Source organism: Astatotilapia calliptera, chromosome 12, assembly GCF_900246225.1.
Source record: "Astatotilapia calliptera chromosome 12, fAstCal1.2, whole genome shotgun sequence".
Lineage (NCBI taxonomy): Eukaryota > Metazoa > Chordata > Actinopteri > Cichliformes > Cichlidae > Astatotilapia > Astatotilapia calliptera.
In genome coordinates, this window is record NC_039313.1 from 35,454,707 (window position 1) to 35,476,502 (window position 21,796).

At 45.9% G+C, this 21,796-nt stretch overlaps 1 protein-coding gene across 4 annotated transcripts in view; it reads right to left on the reverse strand.

Annotated features, from left to right (window-relative positions):
• Positions 1-21,796, reverse strand: part of kank1a (KN motif and ankyrin repeat domains 1a) — a 49,382-nt gene that overhangs the window by 17,652 nt on the left and 9,934 nt on the right. Inside the window, exons 1-2 of one of the 4 annotated variants that reach the window (XM_026186115.1) lie at positions 6,651-6,723; positions 5,552-5,598 (exon numbers count right to left, since the gene is read on the reverse strand). The exons of 1 other annotated variant lie outside the window; for it this stretch is intronic. In XM_026186115.1, coding sequence (XP_026041900.1) covers positions 5,552-5,579 — 28 coding nt within the window. In that variant the 5' untranslated portion in view covers positions 5,580-5,598; positions 6,651-6,723. Of the gene's footprint in view, positions 1-3,337; positions 3,468-5,551; positions 5,599-6,650; positions 6,724-21,796 lie in introns of those variants that run through there. 2 more of the 4 variants (XM_026186114.1, XM_026186113.1) reach the window with 2 other exon arrangements.

Genomic DNA, 21,796 nt, shown 5'->3' on the forward strand with positions numbered 1-21,796 from the left:
TTATTTTTAATTCAAGTTTAGGAAACTTTGTAATCTATGAGAGAAAATCCCAACAATCAAACGATCCTCTGAGCAGAACACGGGAAGAGCTGAAAGGAAGAACTCCCTTTTAACAGGAAGTGCCATCAAACGGAACGAGGCTCAGGAAGGCTCGGCATAGCCACCTCCTTGGACCTCCTCCTTTGAAAGAGGAGTGAAAGAAGCCATCTAGGTCTACTGTGAATGACCATCTTTGAACAGAGGGTGGGGCTTACGACACCAACTGTCTGCCATCTATGATCCAGTTTTGAGATCCTTTCCCTTAACGCCCACTCACATCCTGGGCCATCTGACCCCAGTAAATCAGACGATAGGGTGGGGTTGGGTTTCACAATGATCAATTTCACAAGGTTTCACCTGAAACCCTGGCTGATTGTGACCCACACCCGTATTCACACCTCGGCTCGTGTGATTAGGTAGAGGATCAATAGGGGGTCCATGACCCTCACAGGGACGCTCCACCATTTGACCTTAGAACTGAAGAAGCTTCTCGGATGAAACGTCTTCAGGGAAACTTAAAGTCCAGACGCTTTTCTTTCCAAGCTCCTTCGACTACGATGACCTGGATGACTGAGAACCTTCAGTCGCCTCCTTGGTGCTCGTGTACATTTCATAAAACTACTGAAACACCATTTTCAGCAGGAGACTCATTGAAGTGTACGTAATAATTTGGCTGATCTAGTGTGGCTGGTTTCTCACTTCTTGGTGCAAAAGAGTAACAAATGTATGCGACTGCCTTTGCTTCTGGAGCTGCAGTCACAGACAAACCTTTAAAGGAAACAAAAGGGTGACAGATGAACCTGCCATCATAACTTGGAAATGAGATAAATTCATATGAAACTCTGCACATTAAACAGGATTCTGCTCATTAAGATTTAGGACTGGATTTGTGTCTTACGAGGGATACGAGGGAAGCTTCCTGACTGCAAACGCATTAACTGATGCAACTTATGAGTGAGAGGAATCTGAATCACTGCACTGTGCTGCTTGACTGTGGAGGCGCATGCAGATGACAACAATGAAGTGATTAATGCTCAGAGAGACACGACCACACTTGGCACATCAGTCCTGTTGTGTAAAGACAGTACGGGTCTGGAGCAGCCAGCTCCAGAGAGAGAAACAAACAACATTTACAAAGACGCAGCGTCCCGCCCGCTCCGGGTCACATCATTATCAACTCGAAGCTCTTACACAAACAGGAAAGTGACTGAAAGCTACCATGGGGGAGGTTTAAAAGGGCAGCTGGGTCCATTACTGCTACTGAAACAAAACCACTTCTGTGGGTTTACAGGAGCTGCAGGGAGTGGCCTCACTGGCCTGATGGCCACCGCGGTGTCCCCGTGCCGACCGGTGCCACTGAAGACCAGTCAGACCCATAATGGTCTGCTCCGAGAGACAACCCGGGGCTGGACCAGGATCTGAGTTTCAGGAGTAACACTTCACACTGCCCGATGTCAGCTTTGTGCAGAATATAAAATGATCACATCCTGAGTGTTTTCACTCCCCACTGGTCTAAAATAAATCAGGCCAACATTTTTGAGGAGAAGTATTTTAAGACTGTGGGATCAGTCCTGCAAACAGTGCTGGAGTCGCATTAAAGTCTGCTGAGGTTTTGTTTGGAAGAAATGTGCTTAATGGTTTGTTGCTCAATGCGCTGAGGCGTCCCACATCTGGCATTTATTCCAATCTGAGAGAAGCTTCATTCTCGAGCTTCAGATATGTAAGATGCATGCAGCACTCCAGTTTAAATATTACGCTGTTCAATGACTTTGGTTACAATTCTTCAAACAGTTGAAAAGCTGCATGTTTTCAACTGTTTGTTTTGTGTTTTGGTTTTGTAGATTTTTGTAAGTCTGCACTTTCACCTCCTCTGATAGCTCAGACTCCCCCCTTCACACTGTAGCTGCTTTAGTTCAGCTCGAGCCAAGATGATAAGACAGGCTGAAAACAGGAAGTCTGGTGAGGAACAACAAATCCTTCTCAAAATTCAACAAGTGCAACATTTTCCACGTATCAGTTGTAATTTTTTACCATGATTGAGCAGCCCTGGATCACAGATCGACATTCTTCCCAAAGCACATCACCCACCTCTACAATAAAAGGTTAAATATCACCATCTGCTCTGCATTCTTTCACCGCGTCTGCCTGCTGACCACCAACACGACAGAGAGGCTATTTGTACGACGAGGAGTTCAGCGGTCTGAGGGTTCCTCGGGACAAACTTATTGTCGATGTGGCCACTGAAGCTCAGACTTTATCATGTTGAGAAACACAAGCAGAGTGGAGTGGTGATGGCAGACTGACACTCAGGACGGCGCTCCTGAAGCACCCGACCTGCATGCTGCACATTCCAGCAGGGATTTGGAAGCAAGAAGCTTCACGCTCTCCCGTTAGTCTACACAGGAATGAGAGCGCACACGTGTGTGTGTGTGTGTGTTTTCATACTGAAGTGCCAAAATTCTCTCTCCGTCAGAACTCTTTGCCCTTTGTGCTTCAGATATCACTGAATCTGGTTTGAGCCAAGATTATGATTATTCATTAAAAATATACTGTGGAATAAGGTTGGGCGATTTATTTATTTGTCCACGAGTAAGTTTGCTAATAATGATGAGCTAATAGAAGCAGTCAACAGAAAAAAATAAAACAAATAATAGCGCTGTTTTAACAGCACCCTCTTTCAGAAGCTGGTGATAGCCTAGCATACTCAGCTGGATGGTGGACACGTGCACGCTTGGGTGCCTAGAAAAGCGCTATATAAATCCACTCCATTATTATCATCACGTTCTTCCTGACGTCATACAGAGCCAAGAGTAAAGGAAAATAAAAACAAACCTTTGATCATAGGGACCCTCTGCTGATATGTTGAAACACCCACCACAGTGCATGTGAGCTCACACTTACTCACACAGCTGTTAGAGGCTGTTCAGTGTTTGAATGTTTGAATACAAGTTTGCACAAACAGCGTGTGAAGATGTTAAACTCTTGTCTCGAGGTCTGAAAAGTTACTGGATGACTTGACTAAAATTACTTCTTGCAACTCATGGTGTTTGTGTCTAAAGAGCCGGAGCCAAGACCTTAAATATACCAGCATGACTTAAGCTTGAAACTGGACCCCTAATCCCACTTCAGTCCCATTGTACCCCTGCCCACCAACGCCCAGAGAGCATATGTTAGTCACGGAGGCAGCCTGTAACCTTTAGACATGCAGGGACGCATTTAACCAGCGTCTCCCTCAAACTGCTCTGCAATGAAATAAGGTCAAAGACATCCCTGCAAGAATCTCACACTCACACGTTACCTGGGCCATTGCCGTTCACGTGCACGGTTTGAGCCATGGGTGCAGCTGCGTGCTCTCAGTCCAACAACAAGACTCAGTGCCGTCATGCAACTGCCATGCAGCAAGTCCAGATTACCATGCAACCTGCAACCTGAGACAGAACACAAAGGAATACCGTTAGTGACGCACACAGGTGAGCAACAATTAGTGAGAAACAACACAAGGCAACCTTTCAAAGATTAAAAAGTGTCAGTAAAGGAGGTCACTTTGTCCCAGCGGTCAGACTGGTTCCTTTTTAAAGTTCACATGAGAACAGAGCGCTGGCTTTCTGACCTCCAGTGTAACTTGAAATATGTGAAGTGTGAGTGCAGGTATTTTGACCTTTTGTTAAGCGTGTCTTTGTGGGAGCTGAAGCCCGGCCGGCCTCCGCTCCTTCACAGGTGTGTTTGCATCCTGACATTTCGAAGCACAGAGGTCCTGTGTGCAGTCGCCTGCTCATCATCATCATCAATGGACACATTATGAGCAACAAAACAAAAGAGCCGTTGTCATCTTATAAGAAGCTGCAAATATAAGACGAAAACTGGAGTCAGTAGGCCGGGGGGGGGGGGGGGGGTGTCAGGTCTCGAGGAGCACAGATGTAGACGAGGTTCGATACAGCTGAAACCTTTGACCTTTACACTGAACACGTGACTCTGACAGCTAGAGATCAAGAGCTCAGCCCCGCAGTGGTAACAGAGTCGAGGACAATCTAAGACTTTTACAATATACTCGGTCTTACTCGATTATCAGGGTCGGTGAGGCCGCATACCTCAGGAATAGGGGTAGGAAGTCCAGGCCTCAAGGGCCGGTGTCCTGCAGGTTTTAGATCTCACCCTGGGTCAACACACCTGAATCAAATGAGTTCATTACCAGGCCTCTGGAGAACGTTTATACTGGAGCTAAAGGCGCTGAACATCAGCCAGGACCGAGCTGAGACCTCCAGCAAACACCAGAAACATTTCCCAGCAAAGTCAGAGTTTAACCAAGCATCCAAGAAGCGCAGAAAGGAAAGCATTTACTCCCGTTGGTGCATGAAAAATAACAAACATCATCAGAAAATATTCTTGGTTATGAATCCTTACTGTCACTTACAGTTTAACGTAACGATGCATATTTAAGTGTTACAAACAAAGTATTTAAACACATCTACCCAACAGCTGCACCTGCTGTGACGACATGCAGCCGACAGCCATAAAATGTGTGTGAGGAACATGTGAAAGGTCACTTTGTCAGTCAGCTGCATCATAAGTAAATCATTGTTTAGAGTGTGCAGCCAAATAAAGCAGCGCCGTAGTGTCATCAGGCCGGAGCCTCTAAGTCCCGACCGTCCGTCACCCTGGGGAGTTATTATAGTCGCGATACAGAGACGAAGGATTGAGAGCAGCCTTTGCAGAGCACACAGACCCTTCCAACACCCAAATAGACCGCAGGCATGTTTGTTCTCCTCCCTCACACTTAAAACTGGCTCCAGCATGTCACACAAAAAGAAATGTGTGGAAGAAATGGCCACTAACATTTAGAGATGCATCGATACGACGTCTGGATATCGCTCGGATGGTGTCTGGGTCTGATCTGCTCAGCTCTGTGCTCGGCTTTCGGGTCATTGGGTGAAATAAAATAAAAAATATTATACAATGAATCTGCTGTTTTAGGACACGAAAGCAATTCTTGGATAGAAAAGTCAGAAAGGATGGATCAAATAAATCAGAGGTGGGGAACTCCAGGAGAGACGAGCATAAAGCTGTCATTTTATTGGTCAGTTGATCCTCCGGCTCTCCACAGACAGGCTAACGAGCTCCTAGCAGAGCTGCTGCTCCTTCACACCATCAAAGGGATGCTAGGATTACTCGTCATGGCAGACCTGGGTGCTCCTCTGCTAGAGAGCAAGAAAAGGTGTTTGTGGAGGAGGTCAGACTATCGAGCTGTGGGCGGCTGGCCCGTTTAAAACATTACGATTACAATGGATGAGCCTGCGCCTGCTAACACCTAATGGGACTCAAAGGACTGGACATCCAACACTGATGAACTGAAACTTGAGACAACAGGTAACGAACACAAAGCAAAGGTTTCATGCAGCTGCTCTCCAGCAGCATGAAGCTCAGTAAGCATTTCAACACATACACACAACTTCTGTTTGCCAAGACCATGCAAACGATTCTAACTGAAGGGAAAATGAATAATATACAGACTGACCAAAGATCTCCCACATGTCCTGTTCCATGAGCCGCCAGAACACAAACCTGCAGGAAGTAGCAGGAGAGAAGGAGGCGGAGTCTATTTACTGTTCAGCTTTGCACCACCACTGTGGGGGAAGCCATCGATCCTAGAGTCAGAGCATCAGCCTGCTTTTAATGCACTACAGGCCTTAAAACGGTCACAGGTCGCTTTTATGAAACTGTTTCCAGGAGAAAATATAAAATAAAGACGCACCAATTTAAAAATCAGCGAGCACTGATTGACATCAATATATCTGCAAATTTGATCCGTTAATGTTTTCCTGAGTAAAGACACTGTGATAAAGAGACTTACAGGAATAAATAATAAAAAGCGAAACAATAACTCTGCAGGAATGAACAGAATTATGACCTGATAATTCATAAAATAGCAATGAAACTGAAAATAAAAATTTATTTTAAAGGATTATTTCTGACATCATTCATAATAAATCAGAAGTTTAATCAATTAACAACATAACCTATAAAAATAAACAGTAATCCAAATAATCCAAACATGATATACTGAGGTAAATACTGAAGTTATGCAAACATTTAGTGTTGCTGAGAGAAAAAAGGAAAGTCTTTATAAACTGAGGCCCTGTTTGGGTCCAAGTGTCTTTAAGTCTGTATAAACAGATATTTAACCAAAGAATTTCTTTAAAGAGATTTTATTCCTCTTCCAATTTGAATTTTTCCGTGTTTGGCAAAAGCCTTTAATATAAAACCTGCTCATCCTTTTTTTAAATGAGTGACACGAAACCTCCTGTGAGGTTTTTAAGGTCTAGTCTGCACATTCCTGCAGTTAATGATCGACATAAACTCAGCCTCTGACATTTTCATGATTACGTGCTTACAGAGTTTCCACCCACTCTTCAGTGCGAGCTTTAAAAAATAAACCAGAATCCATGTTTGTGCAGCTTCGCACAGGGTGAAGCTGCAGGTGGAGGCCTGAGAGCTGACCCAGAGTCACACCAACCACAAACAGGAGTTCTCACACACACAAACACTTCAGATATATTAACAATAACCCAAACCACAACAGTGACACCTCCCATCATAATAATGAAGCCGCTTACCTGCAACTTTCATTCTAACTTCCTGCACCTTGACGCAGGTACAAACAGAGCGAGCAGCCCTCAGACACGAGCCTGCACCGAGCAGCCCTCAGAGAGAGAGCTACGTTTCACGGCTAAGATTAGACGACTTCCTCAGATGACAGCCAAACGATCCGAGTCCTATAAGAGGAAACAGGACTTTAAGGCCGTTTGGGTGGAACGACCCCTCCGCTGGGCCTCCAGGTGAAGCGCGTAGTCGGCCGGCGTGGGTAAACACCCTCCGCCCTTCAGCTGAAGCGCAGCTAATGAGCCAGGCAGCTGAACACAATGGAAAACCTTTCAGATGGTTGCACATCAACCAGCACGGCCGCGTTTCTCAAGGCTCAGCTGCTGAAGGTGAAGACAGAAGGGCGAACAACAGAAAGCAGCGCCGTGGATCAGGGCTGATGTGGGACAGCAGAGGGTCAAAGGTCAAGCTAAGCAAGAACCCGTCACATTTCTGCCCACGGTCAACAGAAAACTGATTTAACGTATTTGGAAGTAATCAGTGAAGAAAGAAATAATTCAGCTGAACTCCTCTTAACCACACATTTCATTATAACATCAGACCACACAGGATAAAAACACTCCACAGAAGCACCCACTCAGGATCAGACCTCAGCGACTGAAAACATACCCACTTCAAATAAACGCGATTACCTGCTGGCCACATTCCCCCAGCCAATGCCCTCTGAGGTAACCCGTTTCCATGACTACTGCATGCAAAGGCAGGATATTCAGCGAGCTGATCATATATGACAAAAGGTAAAATAAATAAATATAAATAAAGTGATCAACACTGCATGTTCCAACCCCGCCCCCCGTTCAGGTAAAACTGCTCTGTCATTAGTAACAGACTGAAGGTCTCAGGGCTGCATGTGCATCGATCTACAAAAATAAAACCCAGAGTTAATCTACTAACAGCTTCAATGACAAACAACTACTTCTTTTAATCCACACACTGGTACCCACACACACACACAGGTACCCTTACATTTCTTCAGTCTCAGCCCTGCAGCTCTGACAGCACGCTGGCACGTCCCACAGTTCCCATTGCCACACAGTGTTACCAGTTATTATAGTTTTAAGTGATCATATAAAAAACTTCTCCCACTTACAGTAAAGGCAGCAGAGTAATAAGCAGCTGTGAAATCGTGACCTGTGCGCTCTAAGGCAGAGCGTCTGCGTGCGGTCAAACTAAATACGAAGCCCATGTTTGTCAATAAAATCTTGACTTCTGCTTCATAAACTCCACATTCTATTTTTAATCTCCGACATCCTTCAGCTTTAACAGGAGCCACTTTAAATGTACTCAGAGTCCGACTCTGAGCCTTTCCTGTGACTCAAAGCTTCCCATTTAAACAGAGCCTCACTCACCGCGCTGACCAGAGCAGATCCACGGCTGATCTCAGGAGCTTCAAACTCCTCGAGCAGGAAACTTTTGAGCGCCGACGCAAACCGGAACAACCCGTTCGGTTCCTTCTCAGCTGTTAAATAATTTTCAAGCGTGCACGCACAGCTCTGAGCAGCGGCAGGCGTGACTCCTCTCCACCTGGAGGTGCGTTTGACAGACACACAGCTAACATTATTTACCGTGACAGACACCTGACGAGCTACACAAACAGACGCACGAGCATTCAAACAGCATCCCGTGGCGTGCTCGAGTCAGTACACAGGCTGAGCTCTTTAAGTACTCGAGTACAAACAGCCAAGAGAAAGGTGAACGAGCCCAAGAGCACTTCAGCAGAAGCAGGTACAGGTAGAAATGAGCTGTGTTTCAGTGCAACAAAACTAAAACGTCCACTCAAAACTGTGCCTGGGTCCACCAGCTTCCTCTTCTCTGCGCACAAAAGTAATCTGATTACATCAACACAAAGCTGTTTAAGAGCTGAACCAAAACAACGAGTTTCTAAATGGTCTGTAAATGAGTATGAAGTTTATCTTTAAATATTACTTGACTTCACCGAGTTCCCCTCTTAGTGAAGTGAAGCTACACCAAGCAACAAACAAAATGTAAGAAAACACTTTGTTTGGATTGTCAGTCAAACAGGAAGCAGCGTCTCCTATTTAAGATCCCAGGAAATCTAATGAAGCACGTTTGTTACTGAAGGAAATCCCAACGTGGAGGACGACTTTCATTTAAGTCATTTTTGTCCTTTATTCCTGGCGATGGCGTGGATGGGAACGACATGTTTTAGTCTTGTTTTTGTTTCCATTTATTTCAGGAACGACAGAAAAAGGTCAGTGAACAGTTTCTTCATCACACAGTTTTCAAACACGCGGCTTTTTCATGTGCAAAAATACAATCTGTGACATTATCAATAAAATGTTGAATACCTACATGTTTCATTAATTTCATAATAATGGGACTTTAAATGTTATTTCACTGAACAATGAGTTTTATCATAAACACGTTTTAAACGTCAGCCTCTCAAATGTGGCTTTAAAGCACAGACGTGCAAACAATGATTCTTCCTAACAGTGACGTCAGGCTCACGGTGATGCCCGCCGTTATTGTCAGAACATTCACGCGTGCATCACATCGACACACATATAAAGAAGTTCGAGCTGACAGGATGTGGTGCCACAGTTCACATTTTCCACTGCAGTAAAACAAAGACTCGAGGCTTTTTTGTGTGGACAGTAAACAGAAGGAGAAGTTACCAGAGGGCCGTTAGGCTGCAGACCCGCTGCGCTGAATATTCAGCAGAGCTGTTTTTCCCCTAATAAAAGCAGAGGCTGCAGCTTTAATGGAGGGAAAAAGCCTCGAGAGGAACCGGGATGTTTTCATTCAGATAATCAGGAAAAGCTCAGCAGCGTAACAGAGCGGCTGCACGTGGAGCATCGAGTTCACCTCGTTTTCTTTTTTCATGTCCGTAAGAATTAAAACGTAGAGGAAAGTTAAACTGAAGGAAACGGCGTGCTCCTGTGCTGCAGCGCTAACGTGTGCACGAGCGCAAATGTGACTAATTGCAGAACAAGCAGTAGCTGCTTGTCAGCTCAGCTCTGCATCTGGGCCTCATTAGGAAATGCCTCTGAAGCTTTGAGGGGAAGCTGCTGTGCCGACCGTGGAGAAGAGCCGGGCCAGGCGAGGAGGCCGGACGTGCCGACGAGCTCTACAGTTTGGAGGCTGCAGAGCTGGTTCTGTTCAACTGTTCACTTCACTTTGACGGAGCCTGCCGAGTTTGACTCTGGAGAGCCTGTGATAAAGCCTCTCAATTATTCCACCAGGGAGGGAGGACCCGGAAGAACCAGAGGATTGTGTCCCCTACTTAGCATTTTTAAAGAGAAGTCACATGGGCAGAGGTGAGAAGAGAAAAGCAAAGACGTCCATCTTCAGGGAAGCTCAGGAATCTTTTCCAGCAGCTGATTAAGATTAGAAGAAGTTGATGAAACAGAATCATTAGAGGCTAAGAGTGCCAGGCTGTGGCATCAATGCTGAGGCTCAATAAGTCAGGCTGGTGCACGTCAGCTCAACATATGATAAATTACTCATTGAAAGGATAAAGACGGGCTTGTGTTTTTGCTTTTCTATAGACGTCTCTTATGGTGACGATCTTTGGAGAACAAACTCTCTGGACCTCAGTGATAAACAGCAGCGAGGCTGATGTTGCTGCTCTTAAACATCCATGAGTGTAAACGTACTGACGCTCCCAGCTGACGAGCGCCAAAGACCACACGATAAACACGACGACGTTTATCAGACGCAAAGTTCAGCAGCTTCTTTAAAAGACGTGGAAATGCTCACGCGCACGCACACACACTTCATTCAGGCGTCTGATGCAAATATGAGCAGAGATAAGGTCTCCGTCAAACAAAGAGTGCAACACAGCAAAACAGTGAAAGCAGCCATGTTGCTTCATCAAACGCTGACCTATTTGCAGTGGGGCTGCTGCCTCGCTCCTTTAGGGGGCGCCACAGTGGCTCATCTCCCTCCATCTCGCCATGCTCCCTGCAGCATCCTGTCACACAAACCCTCTGTATGACCTTTAATCTTCTTTTCCTCCAGCCTGTCCAGTAGATCCACTCTCTCCTCCGCACGTGTTCAAACCAGCTCAGCCTCGCCTCTCTACGATTGGTCCTTTCCCACTAATGTGCCTCTAACTTAGTATTGCTTCTGAGGAAAAAGAGGCGTTCACAGAGCATCGCTTCATGCTGCTTTCTTTGTAAATACTGCAGCCTGTATTCTTTACAGAGAACCTCAGTGATCACCTGTCACTACTGTGTCTGCTTCGGGGCTGAGGTCAGACAAACCCAACACACTTTAACTTACCCTGCAAACACTGTGAGGTCAGCTGATGAGCCGACCTGCAGAGACTCCTGCTCCTGTATAATCACACATGGAGTTATTTTTGGTGCAGACGCTTTCAACTCCCTGCTATTGTTCCTCCGAGGCAGCCGCGAGCCTCGTGCTCGCAGATAAACACAGTGTTGGCGAACGACGAGCATTTCCTCCACTGAGACTGGAATTATAGAAATCAAAGACAATTATACATACTGGCCCTGTCATTACGCTCCCAGCCATCGCTCGCTTTATCTCGTTCATAAAAATCTGAGCAGCGTGCACGTGGAAGTCGGCCCGGTCATTTCAGAAGAATCAGTATCTGAGCACAAACTGGAACCAGGACTTCAGATCACAGCACATCTGTGTCACACCTGCAGATCTAAATCCAGCTCGTTTTGAAATCTGCACCATACCGCACGCGCTTCGAATTCCAGCATCAGCTGTTCGGATGCTTTGAAATTTGGGAAAGGTATCGGCAAGAGTGAAAATGTTGTGAGACGAGGCAGTCGCTGGTTCACTTCTTCCAGACGTTAACCTGCACTTATCAGACAGACAGCACTGCATTTTAAAACCACAGTGTGCCTGCTCGGTTTAAATTAGTGCCTCCAACCTTTCATTCATACTCGTTTTTGAAGTTTACTTGCATATCAAGAGTTCTGTGTACCTTTCGCCACAAAAGGAGTGTAGCTGTGCTTATAACCGAAGCGTTTAAACAGAGCGTAATAGGCCATCCTAAAAATATGCAGATCTATTCTAGTAACAGTCTCAGTGCAGGCTGTTTGTGCTCCATGCTGCATCAATCCTTCCTTTAGTCTGTTCAGTTATATTGTGTTTAAACTCAGCGCTCAAGTGGCCAAGCACCGTGTAAACATTCAGCCTTTAACAGGCCACCCCCACCGCACCGACGCTCCGCGTTCACGTCTGAGGTTTTAGTTCAAATGTTAATGAAAACCAACATCTGTGCGGTGCATGTACAGGTCAGAGGAATGAGACCGAAAACTGACATTTAGCTTGTAACACATGATGCAAACATGGCGTTGGTGCCACACAGTAAATATGTACTGTAGTTTAGCCAGCACCTAATAAGGGTAACATCGTGTGGCAGCTCCTAAATATCGTGTTAAATGTCCTCTTCACAGCCATTAACAGAAAATGCAGCTTGTTGGGATCTTGAGCTTTTTTCCTATCATTGCAACTGAGTGCACACAGATGCATTTAGCCCCCCAGCGTGGCTCCTCATCATGACCTCCACCGTAGTAAAGCCAAGAGAGGACGACATGGTGCAGAAGTGTCTTTGATTGCTGTCCCTTTATTTTAGGAATCGACTTTATCTTCTTCAGCCATTTATCGCGACAGCTGCTCTCCAGAGGTTCAGAGTCCCTACAAAGGAATTCTGTGCAAGACCATCGAATGCACACAAACAGCAGACCCTGCAGGTCTGTCAGGGTCCCTCCTCCTTCTTACAGCTCTGAACAAATAAAGAAATTAGACCTTGAGGGCTACAAAATGAAGAATAAGCTCACAGCTGAGTGAATTTGGTGTTTATTACACTGGCATATGCTTTCTGTCTGCCAGGATGGAGAAACTTCAGCTCTGCTCCGATTTATTCCTCCAAGTTTTACTTCTTCGCCTGCAGCCAAAGAGCCAATCAGCTGCTTTAAACATGCCAAAGTTGCCAGGCTCTAAACTGTCCGTCCTTCAGCTTATTTGAGTTAATAATTTGTTTGCAGTGAGAAAAACATTTAGCTGCACCAGTAACTGTTTTTGGATGAACTACTGAGTTAAAAAAAAAAAAAAAGGTCATTTTCAGCCTCAAGGAATCAGCGAAACGCCCGTTTACACCTCTCTGTCTCGCTCGCCGCTCCTCCAGCACCGAACAACAAAGAGGGAAAAGAAGACTCTACTGCAGACGCCGTGGTACGCCATTAATCAGCCTGTTCGCCTCACTGCCGTCCTGAGCACAGATTTAAGAGGTCACCCAGTCTTTGCACTCACACGAAGCCTTTCTGCTGACAACACTGCCCCCTGCAGGAACAAGACTCAGCTCCAGGTTACGGCTGAAAGATGTGAAACAAACACCAAAACGCCACAGATCAACACATCCGTCTCTCTCTGCGCTCTAAGAGTTAAAGAGCTGCTTTTACAGAAGACGCCGTCTCCCCGGATCACTGTGTCGACTCTGGTTTTCTCTTTATCCCCCCCCCACAGGTCCTCCTCTGTCTGGCCTGCTCTTGACCAAGGACAGGCTGGAGCCGCTTATTTGTTCAGCTCTTGAGTGGAGTCACTAAGGCGGAGTGGAGCTATGGGCCGGTGAACACCGCCCATCACTCGCAGCCGGTGGAGGCACCAAGTTACTTTTAAATTACATGCTTTGCACAGACGTTGTTCTCCATCTAATGGAGTTCACATCTATGACTAGAACAACAAACATGACTGATTTTACTGAAGCTAAAGTTTCCTGCAGAGCAGTGAGTCGGAACAGTTTACTTTGAAACTCATCCTTCAGTTCAAACTGGTTTTATTCGGCCATCGTGATTCAGCACACAGATCACTGGGTTTGTTCTCGTGTTACCCAACAGTGAAACCACATGAATGAGCCTTAATTACAAGGCGTGTTATGCACTCGCCTTTACTTTGAAACTCGTCGATCACCTTTAATTCAATAAAACAAAGAGTCAACCAACCACAACGTAAACTCCAAACATGTGAGAGGTGCAACGAATCAGAACAAAGACAAACGTCAGCCTTCAGGTTTCTCTACAAACACTAAAGTTTTGGTACGAGCCGCGTGGACACCTTTACAGCTCACACGTCTGTGTTTGCTCTAAACACGCCACAGCGCTCAGATGCAACCTCCAGAGAGAGGCGGTCCCTCCCACAGCTTTCACTCGTGTTGTCAGCTCGCTCAAAGAAGCATTGTGGGAGAAATTCCGACTTAAGTGCTCCCGTGTTTGCTTTTGTGCCAAGCGAGCCCACTCTGACGACCTTTTGGAGACAGACCAATGAGATGCAGCGCTGCCTCCTGCGCTGCCCTTCTCCTCTGACAGCTGCCGGACAATGAACGACAAGCTAATTAAAGTGATCACAACATGTGGTGGAGCGAAGAAGCCAAGAGACGCCAAAACGAGAGGGTAAAATAAAACCATGAGCTTCTTTTAAAGAAACAAAGCCTCCACGTATTTTTCTGCAGTTTGTGTTACCTGAACAGAAACGATCTCAGGAATATTTTTGGAGGCTGTAATTATTAATAAACTACTTTTCCCTCCTTTTCAGCGAGCTCCAAACACTTGAGCCGGTGGGCCAATTATGGCGTTAATGAGTCCCACTGAGCTGGATCACAGCCAGGGGAAGGCGGAGGAGAGCTGCAGCTGTGGAGCATTGTAATGTACAGAGATGCAGGTCAGCGTCCTCCCTGACCCACAGTAATAAGAGATATCACTCTGTCACACATGCATGTAAGCTAATGAGCTGCAGCTACTGCTGAAAGCTGATTTTGCATGTTGCTGAGGCAGGCTGAGTTCACACCTCCTGTTTTTGGATGTTTGCCCCTTTAAAGCCCAGAACTACATGCTGTAGAGCGTTTCAAGTTGCTATATATTAATTATATCATAAATTTTAATATTATGGACTTAATGCATACATATTAACTACATAAACTGCAATAAAGTGCACTAAACTACAAAACAAAATTAAAAGAGTTTGTTTTTGTTACATATTTCTACTTACAGAAATTTAAGAGGCATCTCCCTCTAAACTGTAAATGCGAAACAGTTTCCAACCACACGCGGCCGCGCCGATGGGCTTAAAACAGGAACTGGACCATCTGCATTAAATACAAGTTGAGTTTTTTCCCAGAACTGGAAAAGAACAAAGCGAGCACAGACGAGAAGCGCTCGCAGGTCCTTTAGGTTCGAGGATGCGGACGGTCATTTTTATTGACACAGTCTAAACTCGTTGGTTTTTCCCAAAATTAAACAGATAAAAACGTGATTTTCTCAGAACCGAGTAAAACCAGCAGGTGATGTGTGAGCATCACTTACTGACACTTATAATAATCAAAATATATTAACATGCTTTATTCAGTATAACCTTAAAATAAGAACCTGAGTCCATAAACTCTCTTTTGTGCAATTCAAGGTGTTGCCCCCTGGTGGCCATTAGAGCAACGCAGTTTAAGTCATGTTCCTGGTTAAAATGGGGACAAGGACCCGCCCCTGGGGGCTGGAAAGGCTCAGAGGACTCATCCACTGGACTTTCCCACCTTCAGTTGTCTTATGGAGTCCGTTTGTTTGTGCAGGGTTTAGGGGGGCTAATACACTCTTTCACAGCGTAAAGTTCATGTTACAAAAATACACAAGCTTCATATCTCCACAGATACGAGGCCCACATGCTCCAGACGACTGCTGCATTATCAGAAAAGTGTAGGTTTAAGGATCATGCAGCATGGAAGAGAAAATAAACTCTTATCGGCACACTTGCTGATGGGCATGCACTGGTGTGTTTACAGGCGCAGCTTCTTATTGGTGGAAACCTTAAAATCTGCACAGCTAACACACATTTGTGGAAACTGCTCAGAGTTTCTAAAGCGACACTAAGAATGCAGCTGCTTGTTCTTCAGAAAACACATGAAAGAAAGTGCGCAGGCTGTGGAGATAAAAGCAAGACCGGGTTCAGGGTCACGAGCAACACACCCACAGCCTGGTATCTTTCACTTATTCTCCCCGTCAGTCTGTTTCACATTCCTTTTTTAAGCCGACCTACATCTCTGAATAAAACTTTGTCTCAAATAAAATGGACCTATTCAACTCTTCCTGTGTACATTTAGGTCATTTTGTGTTCAGGCACAGAAGCCCACCAACCTGCATTTCAATCCTGTTTACGAGGGGCAGCCAATCAGAAGAAACCCTGATGCCCTGCGTAACAGAAATAAGGTTTATTTGGAGTATTTTGAACTCTGAATCATGCAAAGCTACTCTGAGTTTAGCAATTCCAGTATGTAACTAGAAATTAGCATAACACACCTTAAATAATTACAGTACTTGAACAGCTGTAGAACCGTCCCACGCACTGCTTAGAAGCACAACAGCAGCCCTGCTGCACTTCACTGTATCGTCAAACCACCACAAAGCTGTTACAACGCAGGCTGTGTGTTTATGCGGGTTGCTTTCAGAATCAATCAGGACTCCCTGAAGAGGCAGTTTTATCTCTGGGGGCTGCAGTCCCAGCTGTGCCGCGGCCCAGGTCCCGGGAACAAAAGACACCTGCCAGATTCAGGCTTTCAAGCACAAGGGGAGCATGAAACCGCCTCCACACGATAAAGTGTTTTCCACTGAAAGCAGCTGGCCGTTCAGTTTGATAGAAATCTCATCATGACCGAGACGTAACAGAAAGCAGCGAATCACTGTGCAAACAACAAGCACGCAGGTTTTAACAAGCAGCCAAAGTTACAGCTGTAAACTCCTGAAAACAAGCGTCTGTTTTCATTTTCCCCTCACAACAAAACAGCCTTAATGTCAGGAAGTCTAAACGGCCTCACAAGCACCAGTTATGAAGCAGCATCAGACCTGCTGCTGCTCGTTTGTGGACTTTTCCTGTTGATAATTATCTATTGTAACTATGACTCCAGGAATCGGCCTTTGGGCAGAAGGTTAGCTGCCCACACATCCTGAGTTCTCTGCAGTCCCACCTCGGGCAGAACACATGGAATTCGTTAACGGTACATGGACCGGTTCTTGTATAGCGCTTTTCTACTCTGAGCACTCAAAGCTTTACACAACTTGTACATCCTCCCATTTGCAGAGGTCACACACCGGTGGATGCATCAGAGAGCTACATGGGGTTAGTATCCTTGAGCAGGATGGGGAACGAATCAGCAACCTTCCGGTTAGTAGGCGACCTGCTCCACCTCCACCAACAACTTAAAGATCATTTAATGGCCTAAAAACTGCCTTCACACTTCTTCTGATATTTCGACAGATTATCGGTCCAGTCTGGAGAAGCTGGAACGGATACTGGAGACAAAGTGCTGATTTAAGCAAGGTGGAGCGCCAGCAGCAAGGTGGAGCGCCAGCAGCAAGGTGGAGCGCCAGCAGCAAGGTGGAGCGCCAGCAGCAAGGTGGAGCGCCAGCAGCAAGGTGGAGCGCCAGCAGCAAGGTGGAGCGCCAGCAGCAAGGTGGAGCGCCAGCAGCATGTGTGAGGTGGACTGAGGAGGACTAGCTTGACTGTAAATAACAGTACACAGTAGAGTTGCACTGAGCCTAGAAGACCAGTACAAATAAATCAAATGAATACGTTTTAAGTCCTATTATCACATCTCACCATCATCATCATCATCGTATTAATAAACCCCAGGTTCTTAACTCTCAGTCGGTTAACCACTCTGCAGCTCATACCTGGTCAGAGAGCAGTGAGTCAGTTAATGTGAGTAAACTCTGTTCTTGAGTTATTACAGATCCTGTAGTTCAGCTTATAAATAAAAGCCTCAATTTAAATGTAATGTAGAATATATTAATGTCCATCTGCTGAGCGTGTCCGCCCCAGCTGGTCCCGACGCTGGCTGCCTTTGTGCGCTCTTAGCTGGCCTCATTGTTTGTCATGGAGAGGTTAATGTGGTGACATCAGTGCTAGCCCTGATTAACTGGCTTTAGCGTCATTTGTCATCGGGGATATCGAGCATGCCATCTCGGGGGCTGGCCGTTATCCCTACTCTGTTACTGGGACGACAAAGCAGCCTAAATACAGCGATTAAGAGTTTATTCTGGCTCCCAACTGAGGGGTCGTCTGGAGAAAAGACTCCTCATTTATATGATCACAGCAACGAGAACGTTTAGTAACAAGGAAGGTGATCGAGGCTCCCAAATCCTGCATTTAGTCCTCGTTAATTCAGTGTTCCCTCTAAAGCTTTTCACTGACACGAAGCACTCGTGTTTGCCAAGAAGAAAGAGGAACTCAAGGATGGACTTGAGAAAAGAAAGAAGACAAGAGAGGAAAGGAGGGAGGGGGGAGGCAGGGAGAGAGGATTAATCCCATTAGCTAAATGATTTGTTCCACTGAGGGAGGGGGAGGAAAGTACAGGGAGAGAAGGGGGGTGTTTGAGGGGAATGACAGTAATGACCAGGCACTAACCTCTCCCGTTTTCCCCGTTAGCATCAACAGCGCTTGAAGCCGTCCACACGTCACTTGACGCCCTAATCTGAAAGTCTAATTTGTTCCCAAGAGGGGAAGCAGAAAAGGAACCACCAAATAAAAGTGGGGGACACGCCAAATTCAAACAAAACCATGACCCACAAAAGATAAAACCTCCCAAACAAGCCTTAAAAAGTCTCATTATCTGCTTCGAGAACAAGTTTACACAATTTAAATTTAACATATACGATTAACAAGAGTAAAGCAGAGCGTTAGCATCAGCGCCAGAAGGAGGAATCGGTGAGAGGTGCAACCTCCAACCCTGACAGCACGGCTCGTTACAGCAAACCTCAGCAGCTTCAGGAAGTCGTTAAACACCAAATGGGTGTCTGGCTCAGCGAGACGCCGCTCCAGGTGAAGACAGACGAGACGTGGACGGTGTCGACGTCTGCAGAGGACATCATCAGCGATGTTTAACAAACGAAAACCGGTCCGAGTCGGAAAACTAACATTTATTTTGCAGCTAGTAAATCATGCACATCTCTAAACATTCATAACATGAATTCGGGGCTAAGACTAAGCTCTGGACATTTAATGCAGATGTAAATTCATCTGCACGGTCGGGCTCGCGTCAGATTACCAGCCATCGCTGGGTGGAGGAAGTGGGAATAACTGTGGGACTAACTAATGACTTCCGTGTTATCCTTTTCATTATCTTGGCCTCGCAGGGTCGCAGGCTATGAAAACAGTAGCATGCCTTCATAGGTATAATGCAACACATTGTATTGTGTTGGCAGTGGAGGGCTGAGGGGGCGAGGCGGGGCGGTCTTCCCAGCGGGAGTCATTCCGATCAACAATAGCAGCAGCATTCCTCTGGAAACACTGTGGCATTGTGGAGGGCGTCTGTTCGCTGGGAGGATCGCCACTTCCACCAAAACAAAGGGATGAACTCATTCTGGGAATGTTTTGTGTCACCTTTAGGAATGACAGAGTAACTTTTGCTGTCCGGCTTTTCCTACCTGTGAACAGTCATATTTGCTAAACTGACTGCGTGTTTTGACAGCGATGAGTCAAATTCCCACACTCGTCAATCCGTCCGGCTCCAAGAATGACTGCCCGAATATTTCATCTCAGCTTCAAGCATCCGTTTTGTTTCTGGCTTACTGAACTTTGCTGCACATTTACACTGCAAACATAAACTCAGTGGTAGATCTGTGTTTGTCTTATCAGAGATAGAAATGTTGCTGTAAATACACGATACTGTATGACAGATGTAGGGTTTACATCACTGCGCTGAATCCTCGCTGCAGTGCATTTATTGCATTTACACCTGTGCACCGGTGACTCTGCATTACTCTGCAGACTGATGAGACAACCTGAGCTCTTCCTGTTCCAGTTAAACACAGGAAGGAGAGAAGACTTCAGACCTGACAGCCTGTAGGTGCATCACAGATCAGCCTCACACTTAGAGATGGGGGATTTTCCCATCATGAGCCCTGAAAACAGGACTTCAAACAAACATGCAGCAGCCATCTTTAACGTCTGAACTAACGTCTGGTCCTGAACTAAAATGCAAATCTGGTCTGGTTGCTGTTGAAGTAGCCAAAGTAACAGGAAGCCGTTTCCTCAGGAGATTATTGTCCTGCTGGGATGAATCTCCTCATAACTCCAGCTGGGTGTCCAACCTTATTCTGACTTTTAACAGAACAGAGTTCATTATGAATTATAACAAAAGCGTCTCTAAAACAGAGCCCAGAAGGTACAGCTCATGAGCAAATATTGACTCGAATGTTGGCCTGTGCTCTTCTATTATTTCAGCTTCACTGGAGGACAAGAACAATGTGGGAGCAGTCTGGTGGCAGATGTCACTGAATATGCAAAAGACAGGAAGGAAGAGCAGATGCATCGACCAGTAAAAGCAGATAAAACCGATAGTGGTGGAAATCTGTGGCCAAAACCTGACAGGAAACAAAACTCAGCCCGTTTCTGTTTAAAATGAGCTCAGTGGAAAAGTGACCGCCACGCTGCAACTCTAAAGTGGCTCTATCAAATAAACCCATTAAGCAGAGTTGTCATTATCAGACCATTCAGCTGAGACGCCACAAACACACTCTGCGCCTTCAAGAACCAAACTCGAAGCAAACAGACCTGCAAAAATAAAACTGGACAAACAAATTGATCAATTTTAAGGATTAACATTAACTACTGTAGCTAAAGTCTACTGCATTCATCTATCCGATTCATGTGGCAGCAGGCTGCATCTGAAGCATCCCATGACGTTCCCAAGCCAGATGACCCTCTGCACAACCCCGAGAACTCCAGTGGGTTCTGGGTGTCACCTCTGAGTATTCCCACAAAAACCTCCAAGAGAAGCATCCAAGAACCACCTCAGCTGACTCCTTGGGACATATTAGAGCAGCAGCTGCTTCGGTCATCTGCGCTCTTCACCCGAGCTCCAACGCTGGACCGAACCACCCAACACAAGATGGGGGGATGTGTTGGCATGGACAGAGGCTCCTGGCAGGGTCTCCCAGGACACAGACTAAAAGCATGTATTTACAAACTACAACGTGGGTCATGATATGGACTCTGGATAACTTGTATGGAAGTAAAAACCAGGGCCTGTAGAGCCAGTGCAGGGAGGGGAGCTTGCAGGCATGTGTCTGGTGCTCAGGCTTGAATTCACTGGGCTTGGCCATGCATAGCCAGAACAACGAGGATCCTCTAGCCTGAGGGCTGACCGCTCCCAGGGACAGCCATTATGGTCAGGAGTATTGTGGGTCGGGCAGCAGGCCTGTGTGTGACCCTCAGCACTGCACTGGGGTCTGGATGTGTTTAAAGAACAACAAAACCAAGGTAATCGTACAGAACGTGGGAGAAAACAAAACAAAGTCAGATCTGCCCGATCTTCACGTGCTAACCTCGAGCTGCTGCTGCTAACACGCACCAGCTGTTTAAAAAGTGCAGTAAAGACACAAACTGTCCATAACGATTAAAAAGTACAATAAAAACAAACAAAGTGATTTCAGAGCAGCAACAGAAAACTGTTCTCCACTTCCTTCATCACAACAGCAGCGCTGCCATCAGCCAGCGCGCTGAAACAACAACCTGCTCTCTGCTTTGAATAAGCAAAGCAGCTCCACTTGACTGTGGGCGTGGGTCACTGGCACGTGACATCTTACGAGCCCCCCCATCCACGACTAATGGTTACTGTGCATGACTACCAAAGTACAATATTTACAGTACGATAAGACAGATGTTCACGACTGCAGCTTTTGAATACGAGCTTACGGTTGCTTCTCCCAACAAAGACGATGTTAATCGAGCGAGACCATTTTCAACAACGACAAGATCAGAGATTTATGCACAACATAACCCAATTACTGCTTTGCTAAAGCCTTAAACCAACAAAGCCGCGTCCTGATGGGTAATTTTCCTTTCCCACAGCGTTACCGTCTGAGCCGTGTGATTAGAACAAATAAAACTAATTACACAACGCGCAGCATCCAACGTCAGCGAGAATTACTTCTGTTTACTCAGACAACAAGCCCATCAATGGATTTCAAACATGTCCTTAATGAAGAACATTCACATCTGTGAGTTTGTTCCATCTAAACAATCTGTGGCGCCACACACACACACGAGCCTGAGGATGCAGGTGTGCAGCAGTCTGTAGATTGATGAGTAAAGCTTGTGCATGTCTGTTCCTGCCTAACAG